Genomic DNA, 19,939 nt, shown 5'->3' on the forward strand with positions numbered 1-19,939 from the left:
TTTTTTTTTTTTTTTTTTTTGTGCCATAGAACATGTGTTCTTGCTTGAGAGACAGAGACAGGAAGCAAAAATCACCCCTCAGGTGGAATGGCCACACCACAATCCCTTCTCCTCCATTCTTCTAGGATTTCAGGCATGCATACATACCTAGAGTGAGTTTTAAGCTGCAGGGGACTCAAACCGTGGTCAACTACGTGGGAGTCTAGTGACATAATCATTGCGCCATCTGCTGGTCCCTCTAATTTTCTTTTTTTTTTTTACTTAAATTTTTGACTGGATAACAGAGAAATAGAGATAGTGGTATATTTCATCATTTCTATTTCAGTTATTATGGTCTTTCTACTACATTTAATACCTCTTAAAAATATTTACAGAATTCAGGACCAGCAGGTGGCATGGTGGTTAAGGCGCTGGACACTCCCACATGGTCAACCACGGTTCAAGTCTTAGACCTGGTGGCTTGCTTTCTCACTTTGCCCCTCCCTCTCTCTCTCTCTCTCTCTCTGTGTGTCTCTCTGGTCAAATTAAAATAAAAGGAATGAACCAATAAAATTAAATAAGTAATTATTTTTAAAATATTTATACAATTAGCTTGAGTATTTAGAGCACTACTTCTCATTCTTTTTATTTTTTAAGAGAAATTTTTGCTATATAATGACTCGCCAGAGAGACAGAGAGAGACAGAAAGCCAGAAATCACCCCCTGGGGGGATGGCCATGTCACAATCTCTTTTCCTCCATTCGCCTTCTGAGATCTTAGGCACGCATACACATGCCCCCAGCCTGAGGTTTGTTTTTGTTTGTTTGTTTGTTTGTTTGTTTTTTAAGAATTATTTTTATTCATTGTCATTATTTTATTTTATTTTGAAGTTGACCAGAGAGGGACAAAGAGAGAGAAGGAAAGTGAGAAATCAAGCTGCCAGGTCCTGGACTCAAACCATAGTCAGCCATGTGGGAAACCAGCTGCCTTAACCACCACACCACCTGCAGGCCCACCTACCCTCACCTGAGTTTTAAGCTGCCAGCTCTGGGACTTGAACTGCGGTTGACTATGTGGAAGTCCAGCAATGTAACCATTATACCATCTGTGGGTCCTATGCTTCTCATTCTTGAACTTATTCTCTTATTCTTCTCATTCTTGAGTTCTAAAAGGTTTCATTCCATAAACTGTATCATCATAGTTGAAAGTTTTCCAGTCTTGAGTTCTTTGCTTCCTCTCTGTTTTTATGAAGTTTTAAAACAGTAGACTTGATATTCCTAAAGGACAGTAAATTCACATTGTAAATTTCATACGTAGCTCTTTACTTACATTTGACAGGAATTAAAGTTATCTTGGGGAATGAGATATAGATGAATAAGGAAAGTATAAGGAGAAAGTCTTTTTACTTGTTCATGAGGATTTAGTTAAATAACAAGAGTTTGAAATTTATCTCACAATGGCTTTTTAGTTACCATGTATTCTTACAGTGAGGGCTTGTTTTTTGAGACTCTAATTTCAAGCAGGAGTTTTCTATCACATTTCCCCACCTTGGGTGGACCTAGATTTTATATCATGTTTCTTTCACCTCTGTATTCACTATAAGTGAAGCTCAGGGTCAGCAAGGTTTAACAGAAATCTGCAAGGTAGAGGTCAGCTTTCTTACTCAGTTACATTATGTATTAGTTTTCTTTTGCTTCTGTTACACATGTAGCAGCTTAAAATAATACCCATTTATTATATAGCAGTTTTATAGGACCCAAGTCTGGGCCAATTTACCTGGGTTCTCTGCTTAGGGTCTTAAAAGGCCAAAGTCACAGTGTTGTCTGCCTGGATTCTTATCTGGAGACTCTCGGGGAGAATCTGCCTTCATGCGAATACATTTTGTGGGCAGAAGTTAATTCCATGCAATTATAGGACTGTTACCTAGCTGGCTGTCTTAGGTCTTTTTTTTTCCCCCCAGTTTTGCTATAAGGCACATGTGCTCACCAGAGACAGAGAATGAGGGAAGAGAGGAGGGAAGTGAGAAATCACCAGGAGAGATGGCCACACCACGATACTGTCTCCTCCAGTATGTTCTCAGGATTTTGGGCATATGTGTACACACACCTGTCATGATTTTCAAGCCACTGGGTCCAGGACTCGCACCACAAAGTCAGCCTTGTGGGATCTTGCTGCCTTAACCTCCATACTACTTGCTGACCTTTTCTCAGCTTTTATAGTCCACTCACATTTCCTGATTGATGGTCCCTTCGTTCTTCAAATCAACATACTTAATCCCAATAAAGAGTTAAGCTGTCAGATCAATACATACTTCACTTGTTTAGTTATCAGGTATTTGTTAAATATCTCCTTTGTATAAGTACTTTTCCAGGTGTTGGGATATACTGTGGACTTCAAAGTTCTTACACGATTTGAGCTTACATTCAAATATAATAAAGAACCTAGAAAGACAAAAAAGATCTCAAAGTAACTGATAACTTTCAGGCCTGTGAGACTTGTCATAATCTGATAGTATGTTGATAAGAAGGAGTCCATCTATCGCAGCAGTCCATCAGTTCAAAGACTCAAGAATTGAGTCAGTTTAAGAAATTGTGACTTACCCACTAGTCATTTGAGCCCTCTACTAACAAGATGAAAAAGAAAATTGCTTACTTCTTTTTTTCTCCTAATTCTCTTCCACTCCCCTCCTCCACCATACAATTTCCTTCCTACCTATCTCTCTCACACACACACATACAAACACAGACACTACTATAATTTGAATTATGTCCCCCACAACTTATTGTAATGGGAGTAAGAGGGTAAAAACGTAACTCTGATTATGGTGTTGAAATGTGAGAATTTAGGAAAAGATTAGTGATCAGGTGATTAGGTCAGGGTCCCCATGATTGAGTCCCGGTGTATTTATTATGAGAGAATATGACGCATACCAAGGTCCCCATGGATTCAGGCCACTCTGTGCTCTGCACAGCTTAAGTTCTGCTCTCTGCCATTGTATGATGCTTCTTCTAGACTTTCTAGCTTTTAGAATACTAGAATCATGAATCAAATAAATCTGTTTATATCAATTGCCCAGTCTTGGTTATTTATTTTTTTAATTATTTTTTATATTTTTGCTACAGGGCGTGTGCACTCACCAGAAAGACAGAGAGGGACAGAAAGTGAAGAATCACCCCCACCACCACCACCCAGGGGAGATGGCCACGCCGCAATCCCTTGTCCTCCATTCTCCTCTTAGAATCTTCGGCACGTACACACATGCACCCAGTGTGTTTAAGCCACCAGGTCTGGGACTCAAACCGTGGTCAACTACATGAGAGTTCAGCAACGTAGCCATTACACCAACTGCTGGTCCCAGTCTTGGTTATTTCTGTTAGCAGTGCACTAGCAGACTAATACAGATTATTATTGCATTGTGGAAAGGATTGCATTGCTGCAGCTAGCTGAAATTGTGGAAGTAGTTTTGTAATTGGGTAATAGGCAGAGGTTGGAAGAGTTCCAGACCTGGCAGTTTGAAAAACAGACCTGGCACATATGTGTGTATGCCCAAAATCCCTAGAGGAGAGGAGAGCAAAAGGGATTTTGGTATGGCCATCCCCCTGGGGGGTGATTTCTCACCCTCTCTCTCTCTCTGTCTCTCTGGCAAGCTCATGCACCCTATAGCAAAAAAAAAAAAAAAAAAGAAAAAGAAAAAAAAGAAAGAATGAAAGAAAGGAAAGAAATGAACTGAAACATTTTTTTAAAATGGTGGTAACCAGAATAGTGATAAAAATAAAAATATACATAAGGCTCTTCTGAGGAGGTTTCAGAGGAAGATGAAGAGTATCTTAATTGGAAATTGGAGAAAAAGTAATTCATGTTATACCATAGCTAAAAATTTGGCTGCATAATATTCATGCATTTAAATCAACTTAACAGGCTAGTAATCATAGTTTCAAATTTCAGGTCCTAGATGTCAAAAGTCACTACTACAGTATTTTTAGTTGCAGACACATGGATGAGTTTTAGAGAGTTCAAACACTATCTCTGGTCCAGGAAAAAGATAAATATCAAACTAGAAAAAGTAACATTGAGAGGGAAGTAGTACTTTTTCATTTTTTTTAAATATCCAATAGGATTTTATATTTTTCTTAAGAATGAAAATGGGAGGACTACCTGGTGACATGGTGGTTAGACACTGGAATCTCACATGACCAACCACAGTTTGCGTTCCAGACTCAGCAGTTTGAAACTCATGCCAGACTCGTATGCGTAGGTGCCCAAAATTCCAAGAGGAGAGTGGAAGAAAAGGGATTGCAGCACGGCCATAACCCAGGGGATGATTACTCACTCTGTGTCTCTCTAGTAAGCGCATGCACCCTATAGCAAAAATCTTTCTCTTAAAAATAAAATAAAAATGGGGGACGCTGTACAGAGACAGTGGTAATACAGTGCTCTGTAAGGCTGACTCACATGGAAAGATTTTGGATTCAAGTTCAGGGACCTCCATGAACGTGCTGGGTGCCCATGATAAAAGGCTGGCAGAAGCTGGGGGTAGATCTCAAAATCAGGATCCTATTAGGGGTATGTGTCTCTGTGTCGTTATCTCTGTCTCTTTTCTCCTTTTTCTTCCTATTGCTCATCGAAGAAACGTTAAAAACACGTAAGTCAGGCCAGCTCTGTGGCTTGGTGGACAAAGCAGCTAGCTCCCATGTGCTACACAGTTAAGTCCCAGACCTGCCAACTTGAGAAACACACCAGACACATGTGTATGCCTGCCCCAAATCCCAGAAGGTGGGAGAGATGTAAGAGAAGAGATTGTGATGTGAGCATTCCCTGGGGGAGGTGCTTTCTCCCCTCTCTCTTTGTCCCGTCTCTGGCAAGTGCATGGTTCTTCTAGCAAAATAATTAATAAGTAATCAATAAAATTTTTACTTTTGTTACTAAAATTTCTTTGGTTGAAAATTAAGAGGAGTGCTTTATAAGTACAATCACCAGGTTCCATAGTATTCCAGATTTCTGTTGATAAAATGGCTTTGTATATAAAAGAATCTCAATTGACATGTATTTTGTTTAAATCATGGTAGTAAAGAAGATAACAGTTATGTGTGTTATACCAAGATATTACTGTTTGAAAAGTTACCTTAATTAACTGTATCTCAATATTAGTTGACATATCAGTTGTTATATAGCTGTAGATTAATCAGTGATATTATTGTCACATGAAATATGAGGTGGATGGGGCCAGCAGGTGGCATGGTGGTTAAGGTGGCTGGACTCCCACGTGGCTGACTGTGGTTTGAGTCCTGGACGTGGCAGCTTGCTTTTACACTTTCCTTCTCTCTCTCTGTCTAAAAAAATAAAATAAAATAAGAATGGGGGACGCTGTACAGAGACAGTGGTAATACAGTCTCTGGTCAATTTCAAATAAAATAAAATAATGACAGCGAATAAAATTAAATAAAAGAATTCCTTAAAAAAAAAAAGAAAAAAAGAACATGAGATGGAGACATCAGGTATTCCTTTGGTTTAATGATTTAACTGCAGTGACTCTCAGTGTTAACTGGACAGTTTGCTAGCTGATTAATAGAAACTACATTAATAAGACAAGTTTTTATTTGTTCTTTATGTCTGACTTATTATCAACATTTTTTTTTCTTTTTTTGGGGGTGGGTTAGAGTTCCAGTTGAGCCATCATCTCTCTTACCACTGTCAGCTAGTCACAATCAGGTAATTTTAATAGATTTATTTATTTATATTTACTGTTTTTTAAAAACTGAAATGGTTTCCTCTTTTGTAATACTTGAATCACCATTGTCATATATCTGTAAACTTTGCCACCTGTTTCCAACCATTTAATGTACATGATACTTGCTAACAGTGTTTTTAGACATAAGACAAAAAATAAGTCCTTGCCTATGTGATGGCTTTATAGTACATAATAGGAACAGTGCAGATGTGCATTGGGGTCAACAGTAAACACACGTAAGGAAATGCTAGGTGACTGCAAAATAAAAGCTGCTTCAGCCACCAGTCATTCCTGCACTGCTAAGGAATATTGAGAAGGGATCCTCATCCCCACTTCCATGTGATATGTGGTACTTGTGTTCCAGCTTTCACAAACAGACTTGGAGCTTCATCAGAGAAGAGAGCAATTAGTTGAGCGTACTCGGAGAGAGGCACAGCTTGCTGCCCTACAGTATGAGGAGGAGAAAACAAGGACCAAGCAGATGCAGAGAGATGCCGTTCTAGACTTTGTCAAGGTGAGTTGTTTGAATTTACTGAATGATACTCTTAAAGTGATTTACTCATAAGTGCTTATATACCTAACAATATATTTCAGAAACGATGCAGACTTTTATTTTTTTTAAAAAATTGTTTTATTCAACTTTAATTAATTAATTAATTTTAATTTGACCAAAGAGGGACAGAGAGACAGAGAGAAAAAGTGAGAAAGCAAGCCACCACGTCTGGGATCTGAAGCATGGTTGACCAAGTAGGAGTCCAGCGCCCTTAACCACCATGCCACCTGCTGGCCCCATAACTTGTCTTTTTGTTCTGAAACCATCTTGGGTTTTTTTTTCTTCATAATTAGGTTATTTTTATAATTTTATTTAATATCTGTCCAATTTATCTATAAACTCCGTGAAGATAGGAACTATGTCTGTTTTACTCACTATAATATTCCTATATCTTAATAGGTTTTTAGTACCTATATTTAATAGGTTTTTATTTATTCAATAAATACAAATACTCTTAAATATTTATTACATGAGTGACTAAATAAATAAATCACTCTTGTCTTCTAAGTATTTTCTCTCCTAAATTTAACATTGACCAAAGGCCAGCTTCTTATAGTACTATGCTCATGTCTGCTTTACATAGTAGTTCTGTTTTTTTTTTTCCAAATGTATCAAGCCCATCATGCTCTTTTTTTTTTTTTTTTAGAATTATTTTTATTATTTTTTTTTTTAATTTAACCAAAGAGGGATAGACTAAGAGAGTGAAAGTGAGAAAGCTTGCTCTCAGATCCAGGACTCAAACCCCAGTCGATTTCTGTGGGAGTCCAATGCCCTTAACCACCATGCCACCTGCTGGCCTTCCCATGATGATCTTTAATTGTCTTTCTCACCTGATTTCTCTTCATCTAACAAGTTCCATTGCTTTTTCAATTTTTTTTTTTAATGTCATAGATGTGTGTGAGAGAGATTATACTCCCTGTCAGGGCTGGTCATGCCACAGTGCTTTTTCCTCCACCGCTCCATCCCATCAGTTATGCTGAGCATGCACACACTCCTGTCTGGTATATTACTGGCAGAGCTGGGACTCAAACCACAGTTGGCCATGCTGCTCCATCCCTTCAGTTATTCTGGGCACGCATGCACTTGTGTCTGGTATGTTACTGCCCAGGCTGGATTCAAACCACAGCTGGCTCCTCTGCACAGCCTTTACCTGCTACACTACAGGCCCAGCCGACCTATTATTTTCTGTCAAAATTAAGGCAAATCTTTTGACCGATGACAAAAAATTAAGAAATACCTTTTTTCAATCCTTCCCTGACCCCAAACCTATGTACCCTGAGATATATCCTCCTTTTGTAGTCTATTTTCATCTGAAATAAAAAGGGGTACTTAGCTAAGAACTGTTACTATGTGAACCAGCAGGTAGCATGATGGTTAAGATGCTGGGTCCCACATGGCCGATTTCAGTTTGAGTCCCAGACTTTGTTGTTGAAGAAACATGCCGTGTGTGTGTGTGTGTGTGAGTGTGTGTGTGTGTGTGTGTGTGCGCTCTCAAAATCCTGAGAGGAAAATGGAGGAAAGGGATTGCAGCATGGCTCTCCCCTCCTAGTGGGGGTGATTGCTCATTTTCCCTCTCTTGATTTTTTTTTTAGAGGTTTTTGCTATAGGTCACATGCGCTCGCCAGAAAGACAGAGACAGAGAGACAGAAAGTGAGAAATCACCCCCTAGAGGGGATGGCCACGCCACAATCCCCTATCCTCCATATATTTTCTCGGGATCTTGGGCACTCACGCACACGTGCCCGGTGTGAGTTCAAGCCACCGGGTCCGGGACTTGAACCGCGGTCGACTACATGAGAGTCCACGACATAGCCATTATGCCAACTGCTGGTCCCTAAATAGTAAAATATTTAAGGCAAGGGGCAACATCTTCGAACCAATAAACTTAAAAAACTGCTATATGCAAGAGGTAAAAAAATGAATGTGAATGATTACTTTAATAAATAGAATTTATCATTTATACTGTTCCAGATTCTAACCAATTCTCCTTTTTTTTGGGTGGGGTGCTGTTGGTTGTGTAGCAAAAAACATCAAAGAGTCCACAAAAACAACTGTGCTTAGATGGTGAGGTAAGTCTGTATAATCACCTTTCTTTGGAATTTGTTATTTCTATAATGAAAATAAAATGTTTCACATGTGATTACCATGTTTTAATTAATCAAAATATTGTGGGGGTTTTTTTCCTGTCACAAATGTTTACTTATTTTTTTAAAAGAATTCTTTATTTAACTTTATTCATTCATTTATTTTTAATTTGATCAGACACACACACACAGAGAGAGAGAGAGAGAAAAAAAGGGGGAAAAAGCAAGCCACCAGGTCCAGGACTTGAACCATGGTCGGCCATATGGGACCATCTAACACCTTAACCACCATGCCACCTGCTGATCCCAAAAGTTTACTTATTTTGAGAAAGATACTGTCCAGGAAATTTATCAGATGTAGATTAGAGGTTTTTTTGTTTTTGTTTTTTTAATATATATATATAATTTTTTTGGAAAGGTTTTCACTATAGGGCGTGCGCACTCACCAGACAGACAGAGACATAGAGACAGAAAGTGAGAAATCACCCCCCCGGGGGGATGGTCACGCTGCAATCCCTTCTCCTCCATTCTCCTCTGGGGATCCTGGGCACGCACGCACACGCGCCCGGCGTGAGTTTAAGCCGCCAGGTCCGGGATGCGAACCGCGGTCGACTACATGGGAGTCCAGCAACACAGCCATTACGCTAACAGCATAGTGTTTTTAGTATGAGAAAGTACATTGTTTGAAATGTTTGAAAGTATCCATTACAGAGGTTTTAAAAATCTTTTTGGAGCCAGTAGGTGGCATGGTGGTTGGGGTGCTAGACTCCCACATGGCTCACCATGGTTCAAGTCCTGGACCTGGTGGTATGCTTTCTCACTTTCTCTCTCTCTCTCTTTGTCTCTGTCTCCCTCTGGTGAACAAACATGGCCTATAGCAAATAATAATAATAGTAGTAGTAATAATAATAATAATTAAATGATTATTTTAAGGGGCATGGTGATTGAGGTTGCTAGACTCCCACGTGGCTGACAGGGCTTCAAGTCCCAAACCTGGTGGCTTGCTTTCTCACTTTCCCTGTCTCTCTCTTTGTGTCCCTCTCTGGTCAAATTTTAAAAATAATAAAAATAATTATAATAAATAAAGTTAGGTAAAATAATTCTTTAAAAAATACTTTTTAAAAATTTTTTGATATAACAGCTACTTTTATTTTTGTTTGAACATTATATATTGATATAATAACTTATCAGGTAATAATTCTTCCTAAACCCTCAATAACCAAAGTTTGATATGTTTAATACATTTTTAAAATTCTATTTATTATCATTTTCATTTTTTAACTTGCCACAGGGCATGAGCACTCAGAGATAGACTGCATTTCATTCTTGATGGTTATTCTGAAGTAAATTGTTCTCTAAAATCTAAAGCTTCACAGGAAAACAACCTGTACAGTTTTAAAATTTTCAGTTATACTCATTTTTAATTATTTTAACTAAATAACTTTTACTTATTTATTTCTTTTACTTTGACCAGAGAGGGACAGAGCGAGAGAGAGTGAGGGAAAGTGAGAAAGCAAGCCACCAGGTCTGGGACTTGAACCACAGTTGGCCACATAGTAGTCCAGTGCCCTTAACCACCATGCCCCCTGCTGGCCCTCAATTATACTCTTATTTTGTCTGAGACAGGTAATAAAGAGATCCTAGATTAGAAATCATGATTCAGGAGTTTATTGTTTACTTTGTCACTGGGTCACTAAATTACCACAATTTTGTTTTGTTTTGGTTTTGTTTTTGGTTTTGGTTTATGCCATAGGGCATGCATATTTTGTAGAGAGACAGAAGACAAGTGAAAAAGCACCCTCAGGGAGGATGGCCATTCCACAGTTCTTTCTCTTCCATTCTCCTCTCAGGATTTTGGGCATGCATGCACACACCCCCAGCATGATTTTCAGGCCATTAGGCCTGGGTCTCAAACCACAGTCAGCCTTGTGTGAGTCTGGCACCTTAACCACCACCTGCTGACCCCACTACAAATTTTCTATGCTATTGCTACATGGATACTTCAGCTTCTCTTCTGTGAACAGAATAATCTCTGTTCCCTCCTTGCTTTAGAAGGTTTTTAGGCAATATGATCATACTCGAAGTTGTTTAAACTCTTAAGAAAATCAGTGCTCAGAACCAAATTAATGGCTATTATGGTGTGTAAATTCCAGATGATCATGAATGACAATCCTATATGTCAGCAGCTTCAGAAGCATGTCTTAATATGTCTCTTTTCTTGTGTGTGGATTTGTGAAATAGTCTCGTGTGCGGTTTGTTTTGACATTGGTTCATTTTTCTCCGCCTCTCCAGTGTCCTTTCCCATCCAGAAGGTCTCAGCATACTGATGATAGTGCCTTGTTAGTGGTAAGAGTCTTGCACAAAATTGAGTTTTACATTTACTGTATCTAGATATTGAAGAAGTTACTACACTTGTCATTCAGAAATTCTCTAAATACCATAAAACATGATGAGTATCATAACTAAATGCTTTTTAAACAACTAGGACTGTTTGCCTACGTTACCGTGACTTACCTTGTGTTCTAGGGTTCTAAGGCTATGATTCACATATTGTCATTGCTTCTGAAAGTAAAATATTTATGTTGACAATTGTATTAGCTTTATGTATGAGTTGGGGAGAAAGGGCATAAAGGAATACTCTTTTTTAATAAAATAAGATCTTTTTAATTCCAGGTGTACTCTATTAATCATTAATTTGACTTAAGTCACCTGTGTGTTAAATAGACTCCCTTACCCATGACATTAATTATGCAATGTTTATATTTAGCATCGCATTTTTTTATGTATTTTAAGCTACTGAAAATTCCAGACTTTGGTTTTAAGTATTAATACTTAAGTTTCAAGATTATTTCTCTCTTTTTTAAATTGGCTATAGGGCATATGTGCTCACCAGAGACAGAGAGGAAGAGATAGCTGGACAGTGAGAAGGCAGCCCTCAAGGGGCATGACCACACTGCAGACCCACCTCCATTCTTCTTTTGGGATTTTAGGCATACCAGCACACACACATATATGCCTGGTGTGTTCTTTAAGCCACCAGATTCAAGACTCAAACTGCTTGGTTGGCCATGTGGGATCCAGTTACCTTAACACCATGCCACTGACTGGCCCCCTTCCACCCTGGCTTTTTTTTTTTTTTTTTAATACATTTAATCACTCTACATTACTTACTTTGTAAGTTGACCGTGTTCACATTTTCTTTTTAAGAATTATTTACTTAATTTTATTTATTTACTCAGTCATTTTCATTTGTCCAGAGAAAAACAGACTCACAGAGAGAAGGAAAGTGAGAAAGCAACCTACTACATCCAGGACTCAAACCATGGTCAGCCATGTGGGAGTGTCCAGCACCTTAAGCACACACCTAGTATGAGTTTTAAGTCATCAGGTCTGGGACTCATACTGCGGTCGACCATGTGGGAGGCCAGCAACATAACCATTATACCATCTGCTGGTCCCTAAGTTTATTTATTTATTTATTCTATGAGAGGGATTGACAGAGGCAACCCTAGTAGGGTCCTCATGCCATTTTCTTCCCCATTCCCAGCCAGTCAGGATCATGGGCACACACATGGACACCCAAGTGTAGAGAGACCTTGGACATGAACCCAGGGTTCATGTATCTTTTCATGTATCTTCACCAGTGCAGAGCATTGCATTAGCTATGCTACTGTGGTGCAAGAGCTGCTTTTTGTTATTTTTTAAACAATTATTTATTATTTTCAATTTTTTAAAGAATTATTTATTTGGGACCTGCAGTTAGCGTAATGGCTATGTAGCTGAACTCTCACGTAGCCGTCCGTGGTTCGAGTCCCAGACCTGGTGGGCTTAAACTCACACTGGGCACATGTGCATGCATGCCCAAGATCCCGAGAGGAGAATAGAGAAGAAGGGATTATGGCATGGCCATCGCCCCTGGGGGATGATTTCTCGGTTTTTGTCTCTCTGTCTCTGTCTGTCTTTCTGGCGAGTGCATGCGCCCTATAGCCAAAACCTCTCCATTAAAAAAAATATATATTTATTTAATTTTATTTGCCCTTTCCTTTCCTTTTCTTTTCTTTTCTTTTCTCTTCTCTTCTTTTCTTTTTTTCTTTTTTTCCAGATTTGACCAGACAGAGAGAGAGAGAAAGGGAAAATGAGAAGAAAGCAAGCTGCCGGGTCTGGGACTTGAACTGCTGTCAGCCGTGTAGGAGTCCAGCACCCTAACCACCACACCACCTGCCAGCCCTATTTCTAATTTATTATTATTTTTTAAATTTGACCAGAGAGAAAGGGGGAAAGTGAGAAAGCAGACTGCCAGGTCCAGGACTTGAACTGCAGTTAGCCATGTGGGAGTCCAGCACCTTAATCATCTCGCCATCTACCCGCCCCAAGAGCATTTTTTTAAAAGAGATTTTTGCTATAGGGCATGTGCATTCACCAGAGTCAAAAAGTGAGAAATCCCCCCCCCCCCAGGGAGTATGGTCACACTACAATCCCTTCTCCTCCATTTTCCTCTCGAGATCTTAGACACACACATATGTGCGACCAGCGGGAGTTTCAGTCCTTCAGGTCTTGACTCAGACTGCGACGATTATGTGGGAATCCAGTGACACTATGCCATCTGCTGGTCCCCCAAGAGCATTATTTAAAGTCCTACTTAATCAGCCTTGCAAGAAAAATAACCATTGGTAGAATTGCTTTTTCCATCATGTTTTATGTTATTTTTTTCTCAGGACATTGAAAACTAGCAGTTACAGAATCTATAGTATATAGCAATTCCTGTCTTATGTACTTACAGCTGCTGCCATTGTGCAAACTTCTATGTGACTGCATGCATCAGTGTGAGATTCCTGCTAGTTAGACTTACATTGTCTTAAAATTTCTGTGTATTCTGCAGTCTTCATTTCCTTTGAAATAGATAGAGCACATTTTAACTGGGCAGATTTAAGATGAATACAGTTACCAGCCACTGGAGTCTTAGTGGAAGTTAATTGGCATGAAAAACAAATAATAATTAATGTAGAAAAATATTGAGATGATTCAGACACTGTCAATTTCTCCCATTCATTCCTCACAGCAACCTTAAGAGTCAAGGTTATATTTTAGAGATTGATTATTGAGGCACAGAATGTTTTGTCCACAATGTCACTTGTCCAAGATCACATAGCTAGTAAGTACAAGAGCGGGTTCAAATCTAGACCTGGCTAGATTAAGAACCTGTGTTAAATACTGTACTATATCGCCTCTGATACTGTAACACTAACAGTTAAGAAAATTAAAGATGAGATTTAATAACATATATAGTTAAATGAAAGAAATCTGAGAGCCCAGAATTTTCTGTGAAGAAAAAGGTGGAATTTGGGAAAACAATGACAGAATTCCCTTACATGTCATTTGAAACAGCCTTCAGCCATTTGTAAAAACACATTCACTTTTATTTTAATTATTAGCATTCATGTGTGACTTGTAAATTAGATGGCCTTTGGAAGTAAGTAATTTCTTCTGAACTAGATATTCCAGGCAATATCCAATTACCAATATAAAAGAAAAATAATATGTTAAATCATGTCTGCGATCTTTTCAGAACTACTTTTCAAAGGCATTATGTTGCTCTTAAACCCCTTACCATGGCCTAGAAGCTCCTGTGTACTCGGCCTCAGTCTGCCTTAAGTGTCAGCTCTGCGATTATGCTGCACTAGCATTTTTTTCAGTGTTTCAAGTGTGGTAAGGCCTGTCCCACCTGACGATCTTTGCAAATATTAGTCCCTCTATATGGAATGCCTTTTCTTATATAAACCCCTTGATTAATTTCCATGCATCTAGCAGGTATCTCCTTAAATGACACATCTTTAAATGGCTTTTTGGCAACCCCCTATGCTCAAATCAAATTTATGTCTTCACTGATACTTTTTTTATTCATTGTAATTTTATTTGCATGCCTATTGTTTTATATCTCCCCAAGACTGTAAGCTTCGTGGCACAAAAGTATTCTCTGTTGCTTTTACCTTTATATACTCAGTTCCCACCGTAATTCCTGGGATATATTTAGGTATTCAATAAATATTTCCTGAGTGAACATGTAAGTGCTGTGCATCCAGTAACTGCCCACTAAGTTGTTCGAAGGTCTGATGATACAGCAGGGTAAATGCTTAATTTGATTTAAAGTCCTTGAAATGTAGGGTTTGAAATAGGTATTAGTAATTCTGAATATCACTTATACTAACATTCTCTTGGGCTGCACCTCAGGCTTCTATTGCATTTATCTGTATCCTGTCTCAGTATTAGAAAGAGTATAGGCTCAGGGACCAGCAGTTAGCATAATGGCTATGTTGCTGAACTCCCATGTAGTTGACCGCGGTTGGAGTCCCAGACCCGGTGGCTTATACTCACACTGGGCGCGTGTGCATGCATACCCAAGATCCTGAGAGGAGAATGGAGGAGAAGGGATTGCAGCATGGCCATCCCTCCTGGGGAGGGAGGGAGGTCCTGTCTCTCTGTCTCTGTCTGTCTCTCTGGTGAGCGCACGCACCCTATAGCAAAAACCTCTCCAAAAATAAAAAGAAAGAATATAGGCTCAGAGCTGGCAGGTGGCATAGTGGTTAAAAGCGTTAGATTCCCACATGGCCGACTGTGGTTCGTGCCCTGGACCTGACAGCTTGCATTCTCACTTTCTCTCTCTCTCTCTGTTCCTCTCTAGTCAAATTAAAATAAATAAAGTTAAATAAAAAATAATTCTTAAAAAAAAAAAAAAAAGAAAGAAAGAATATAGGCTCGGGACAAGTAATGGTGTAATGGTTACATCACTGGACTCCCACGTAGTCGACTATGGTTCAAGTACCGGACCCGGCAGTTTGAGACTCATGCCGGGCGCATGTGCCTGGATGCCCAAGATCCCAAGAGGAGAGTGGAGGAAAAGGGATTGCAGTGTGGCCATCCCTCCGAGAGGTGATTTCTTGTTTCCTGTCTCTTCTTTGTCTCACTGGCGAGTGCGCACACCCTATAGCAAAAATTTCTCTCGGCAAAAAGCAAGTATATAGGCTCATTTCCTTCCTGTTCCTTCTGATTTTGTTCCTTCTGTGCCAACATAATGCCTTTTAGCCTTTTTATACTTGAGATTGACAGCAGTTCCAGTATGTTTGATTAAAAGAAGGCTCAGGAAATCTAAACAGGTGAAGTATAGGGACTACATTACTGTTGTCGCAGTCTTATTCCTTGGTACAGTATTTTTTCCTCTTACTTTATTTTACCTTGCCTTAAGATTTTGTTACGGTGGGACCAGCAGTTAGCGTAATGGCTATGTCACTGGAGTCCCATGTAGTCGACCAGGTTCGAGTCCTGAACCCAGTGGCTTAAACTCAAGCTGGGCGCGTGTGCGTGCGTGCCCAAGAACCCAAGAGGAGAATGGAGGAGAAGGGATTGTGGCGTGGCCATCCCCCATGGGGGGTGATTTCTCGCTTTCTGTCTCTAATGTCTCTCTCTGTCTGTCTGGTGAGCGCACGCGCCCTATAGTGAAAATCTCTCAACAAAAAAAAAAAAAAGAGAGAGATTTTGTTACGGGACCGGCAGGTGGCGTGATGGTTAAGGTTCTGGACACTCCCAACATGACCAACCACAGTTCAAGTCCTGGACCTAGTGGCTTTCCTTCCCACTTTCTCTCTCTCTCTTCCTCTCTCTCTGTGGTCAAATTAAAATAAATTAATTAATAAATAAAGTTAAATAAAAACAATTCTTTGAAAAAAAGATTTTGTTACAATAATATGTTGTGTATTATATGCTTTTTCTGGTCAAAGAACAAAAAAGATGTTTCTATCTATAACACTCATTAAAGATACGATTGTGGGGCCAGCAGATGGCATGGTGGTTAAGGTGCTGGATCTCATATGTCTGACTCTGGTTCAAGTTACAGACTGGTAACTTGAAAAATCACACCAGCCACATGTGTGTGTGCCTAAAATCCCAAGAGAATGGAGAAGGAATTGTAGCATGACCATCCCCCTTGAGGGGTGATTTCTCACATTCCCTCTGTGTCTCTCTGGTGAGCGCCACCCTTGTTTGTAGCAAAAATCTTTTATTTATTTATTTATTTATATATATTTACATTATATTTATTATATAGTGTATAAAAATTTATACTTTATATATATACATACACACACACACACACACACACATATATATTTTGGGGCCAGCAGGTGGCATGGTGGTTAAGGTGCTGGACTCCCACAGAACTGACCACAGTTCGAGTTCAAGACCTGGTAGCTTGCTCTCTCACTTTCCCTCTCTCTTTTTCTCTCTCTCTCCCTTTGATAAATTCACATGCCCTATAGCAAATTGAAAAGAATAATGGTAATAAATAAAATTAAATAATTCTTTTTGGTTTTTTTTTTTTAGAGGTTTTTGCTATAGGGCACGTGCACTCTCCAGAAAGACAAAGACAGAGACAGAAAGTGAGAAATCACTCCCCAAGGGAGATGGCCACGCAGCAATCCCTTCTCTTCCATTCTCCTCTTGGGATCTTGGGCACACATGTCCGGCGTGAGTTTAAGCCACCAGGTCCAGGACTTGAACCATGGTCAACTACATGGGAGTCCAGCGACAGCTGTTACACCAACTGCTGGTCCCAAAATTGTTTTGACATTGTTGAGTTTTTTTGAGAGGTTTCTGCTATAGGGCGCGTGTGCTTGCCAGAGACAGAGACAGACAGACAGAAAGCTAGAAATCCCCCCCCAGGGGGGATGGCCACACCGCAGTCCCTTCTCCTCCATTCTCCTATTGGGATCTTGGGCATGCACTCACACGCTCCTGGCGTGAGTTTTAAGCCACCGGGTCCTGGACGCGAACCACAGTCAACTACGTGGGAGTCCAGCGACATAGCCATTACGCTAACTGCTGGTCCCAGAAATTAAATAATTCTTTAAAAAATGTTACATATTCACCTTTTTCTAAATGTCCACATGTATTCTTACACATTTATTCTGTTCAGAAATTTGTGGTCCTAGTTGAAAATCTTTTTTTTTTTTTTGCTATGGGGCACTTGTGCTCACCAGTTATACAAGGGGAAGTGAGAATTCATCCTCTGCTCCCATCAGCAGGGGAATGGCCACACTACAATCCCTTTCCCTCCAGTCTCTCTTGGGGTTTTGTACACACATACACGCCCAGCATGATTATCAAGCTCCAGTCTGGGACCTAAACTGCATATCTGGCCATGTGGGACCCAGTGCCTCAAGCTCCCCACCAACTGCTGGCCCTCTAGTTTAACTAATTTTCTGATTATTTAACTTATGAAAGACGTTAATACCTTGTTAAAATTATTATTAGTATTTGCCAGTGGGTCATTGAACTCAGGAGGCCAGAGTTTGGCATAATCATGCTGGAGTCCCTTCTTCATTTCTGTCTCTTGTCAGGATTTAGGCCCAGCATATTTCCCAAGCCTCCAGGGCCAAGGTTCAAACTGTGCAGTTGGCCATGTGGAATCTCTTAACTACTAGGCCAGGGGCTGGCCCAAAGATATTAATATCTTCACACTTTTGGTATTTTGTTGTAGTTCATTTTCTTTTTTCTTTCTTTCTCCCCCCCCCACCCCCGAGGGTATGTGCGCTTACCAGGAGAGAATAGAGCACGAGAGATCATCCTCATGGGGCATATCCACACTACAATCTCTACCACTCCATTTCTTCCTCTTCTCAGGATTGTGGGCATCCATGCACATGCACCTGGTGCGTTTTTAAGCTGCCAGGTCCAGGACTTGAACAAAAAAGTCAGCCATGTGGGATTCAGATGCCTTAACCACCAGGCTATGGGGTGGCCCCATTTTATAGTTTTAATAAGTAAAATCTTATACAGTACATTTTGTGAAATCCTTTTCTCCTCTGTCTACTTGTCATGTGGCAAACGAAATAATTGTCATGTTTTGAGAGTCTCTTAACTATAATAATTATATAGATACATTCAGTTTTTTAATTTTTTTTTTTTTTTTTTTTTTAGGTTTTGCCATAGGGTGTGTGGGCTCACTGGAGAAAGAGACAGGAAAGATAAACAGTCACCCCTTAAGGGAAAAGGGCATGCCACAATCCCTTCTCCTCCATTCTCCCTTTTGGATTTTGAGCATAAATGTACACATGCCCAATGTGATTCTCAAGCCACCGGGTCTGGGACTCAAATCATGGTTGACCATGCAGGATTCCAGCACCTTAATCACCATGCCACTTGCTGATCCTGATAGATTTGGTTTTTAATTGGTAAATTATATATACATGGATTCTTCATTTAGTATCCTTAACTATATCTCTAACATAGCTAACTAATTGTATGATGGTTGGTGAAAAGAAAGAGTTCAGAAAGGGAAATTTCACTCCCCTCTTTTAGTTCATTTGGAATATTATAGATGCGGAAATGAAATGCTGGTTGGTCCATCCTTACAGTAATGCAGAATACTCATGTCCTCTCTTCTCATGTCACATCTTTTAAATTAAGTTATAATCTAATTCGGACTAGTATTGAAAAAACTTTGTTCTTATTCGTGCCAGTTCTACTCAGTTAAAATGAGCTTTGTCTGGATTTGTTTCCACCATCATAGGGACAGCGCAGAACTCAGTTTCAAATGTATGTTGCTAAAAATGTTGATGTTCTTTTTTTATTTCTAGATAAGATCATTTTTAATAAAGCATGTCTCTCACTTCTTAATTAACATAGTACAAGTTATTGAGAATACCCTGAAGTATGCAGGTAGAAAAACAATGTTGTGGGGGCCAGCATATGGCATGGTGGTCAGGGACGTTGGACTCCCACATGGCTGACATAGGTTGGGTCCTGGACCTGGCAGCTTGCTTTCTCACTTTCCCTCTCTCTCCTGCTCACTTGTTCTGTCCTTCTCTGGTCAAATTTAAATAAATTAATAAATAAACAAAGTGAAATACAATTTAAAAAAAAAGAAAAACAATGTTGTGTTAGTGGTAAGTTTTCTTCTGAAATGTTCTCTTTCCGCCCTGTTCATAGTTTGTGAATGACTTTTCCTTTTCTGATTTCACTGATCAGATCTACCTACTTGACATTTTACTAACATAAATGCTGCATTCTGTTTCTTCTCTTCTTTTTTTTTTTTTTGAAATTCAGTCACTGTCAGGGTTGGATCAAGTGGGCTGTACTGCTCCCCTGCCTCCTTCTGCCTTCACGCCACTTAAGGTATTGCTTGTTATTGTAATTTACCATGGGGATGGGGGTGGGGATGGGAGGTCTTAAATTTCTAATGGATTGGTCTAACAGAAATCTGAAATGTAAGGTTTCATGAAATATTCCTAAACTTAATGAAACTTTGAATTGAGCATTGATTTCACTCAAAGTGTTTTGAAAGTTTTATGCCAGAAATAATCTTAGAGCTTGCATTTACTTCTTTATGTGCAGATTCTGTTTTAAATGTCATTCTGAGTTTCTTAGCAAGGATTTTTTTGTCTGAGATATTATCTTACACAGGTTAATATATAATGCTCTATATAATACCTTATATAGCATATAAATATTAACTATGTCATTTAATATGCATGCAAATAATTTGTCATTTAGTCTGCAGAACTGTTGCCAGAACCCTCTGTAATAGAGATCAGCTAACTATGG

At 39.4% G+C, this 19,939-nt stretch overlaps 1 protein-coding gene across 3 annotated transcripts in view; it reads left to right on the forward strand.

The window, feature by feature from the left end:
- Positions 1-19,939, forward strand: part of LRCH3 (leucine rich repeats and calponin homology domain containing 3) — a gene marked incomplete at its 5' end in the record, with an annotated part of 135,469 nt that overhangs the window by 89,496 nt on the left and 26,034 nt on the right. For all 3 annotated transcript variants that reach the window (XM_027774212.1, XM_027774211.1, XM_027774210.1), the window contains 5 exon segments: positions 5,637-5,688; positions 6,072-6,221; positions 8,282-8,329; positions 10,637-10,690; positions 19,442-19,510. In XM_027774212.1, coding sequence (XP_027630013.1) covers positions 5,637-5,688; positions 6,072-6,221; positions 8,282-8,329; positions 10,637-10,690; positions 19,442-19,510 — 373 coding nt within the window.

This window comes from Tupaia chinensis, unplaced genomic scaffold (genome assembly GCF_000334495.1).
Source record: "Tupaia chinensis unplaced genomic scaffold, TupChi_1.0 Scaffold000415_1, whole genome shotgun sequence".
NCBI classification, from domain to species: domain Eukaryota; kingdom Metazoa; phylum Chordata; class Mammalia; order Scandentia; family Tupaiidae; genus Tupaia; species Tupaia belangeri.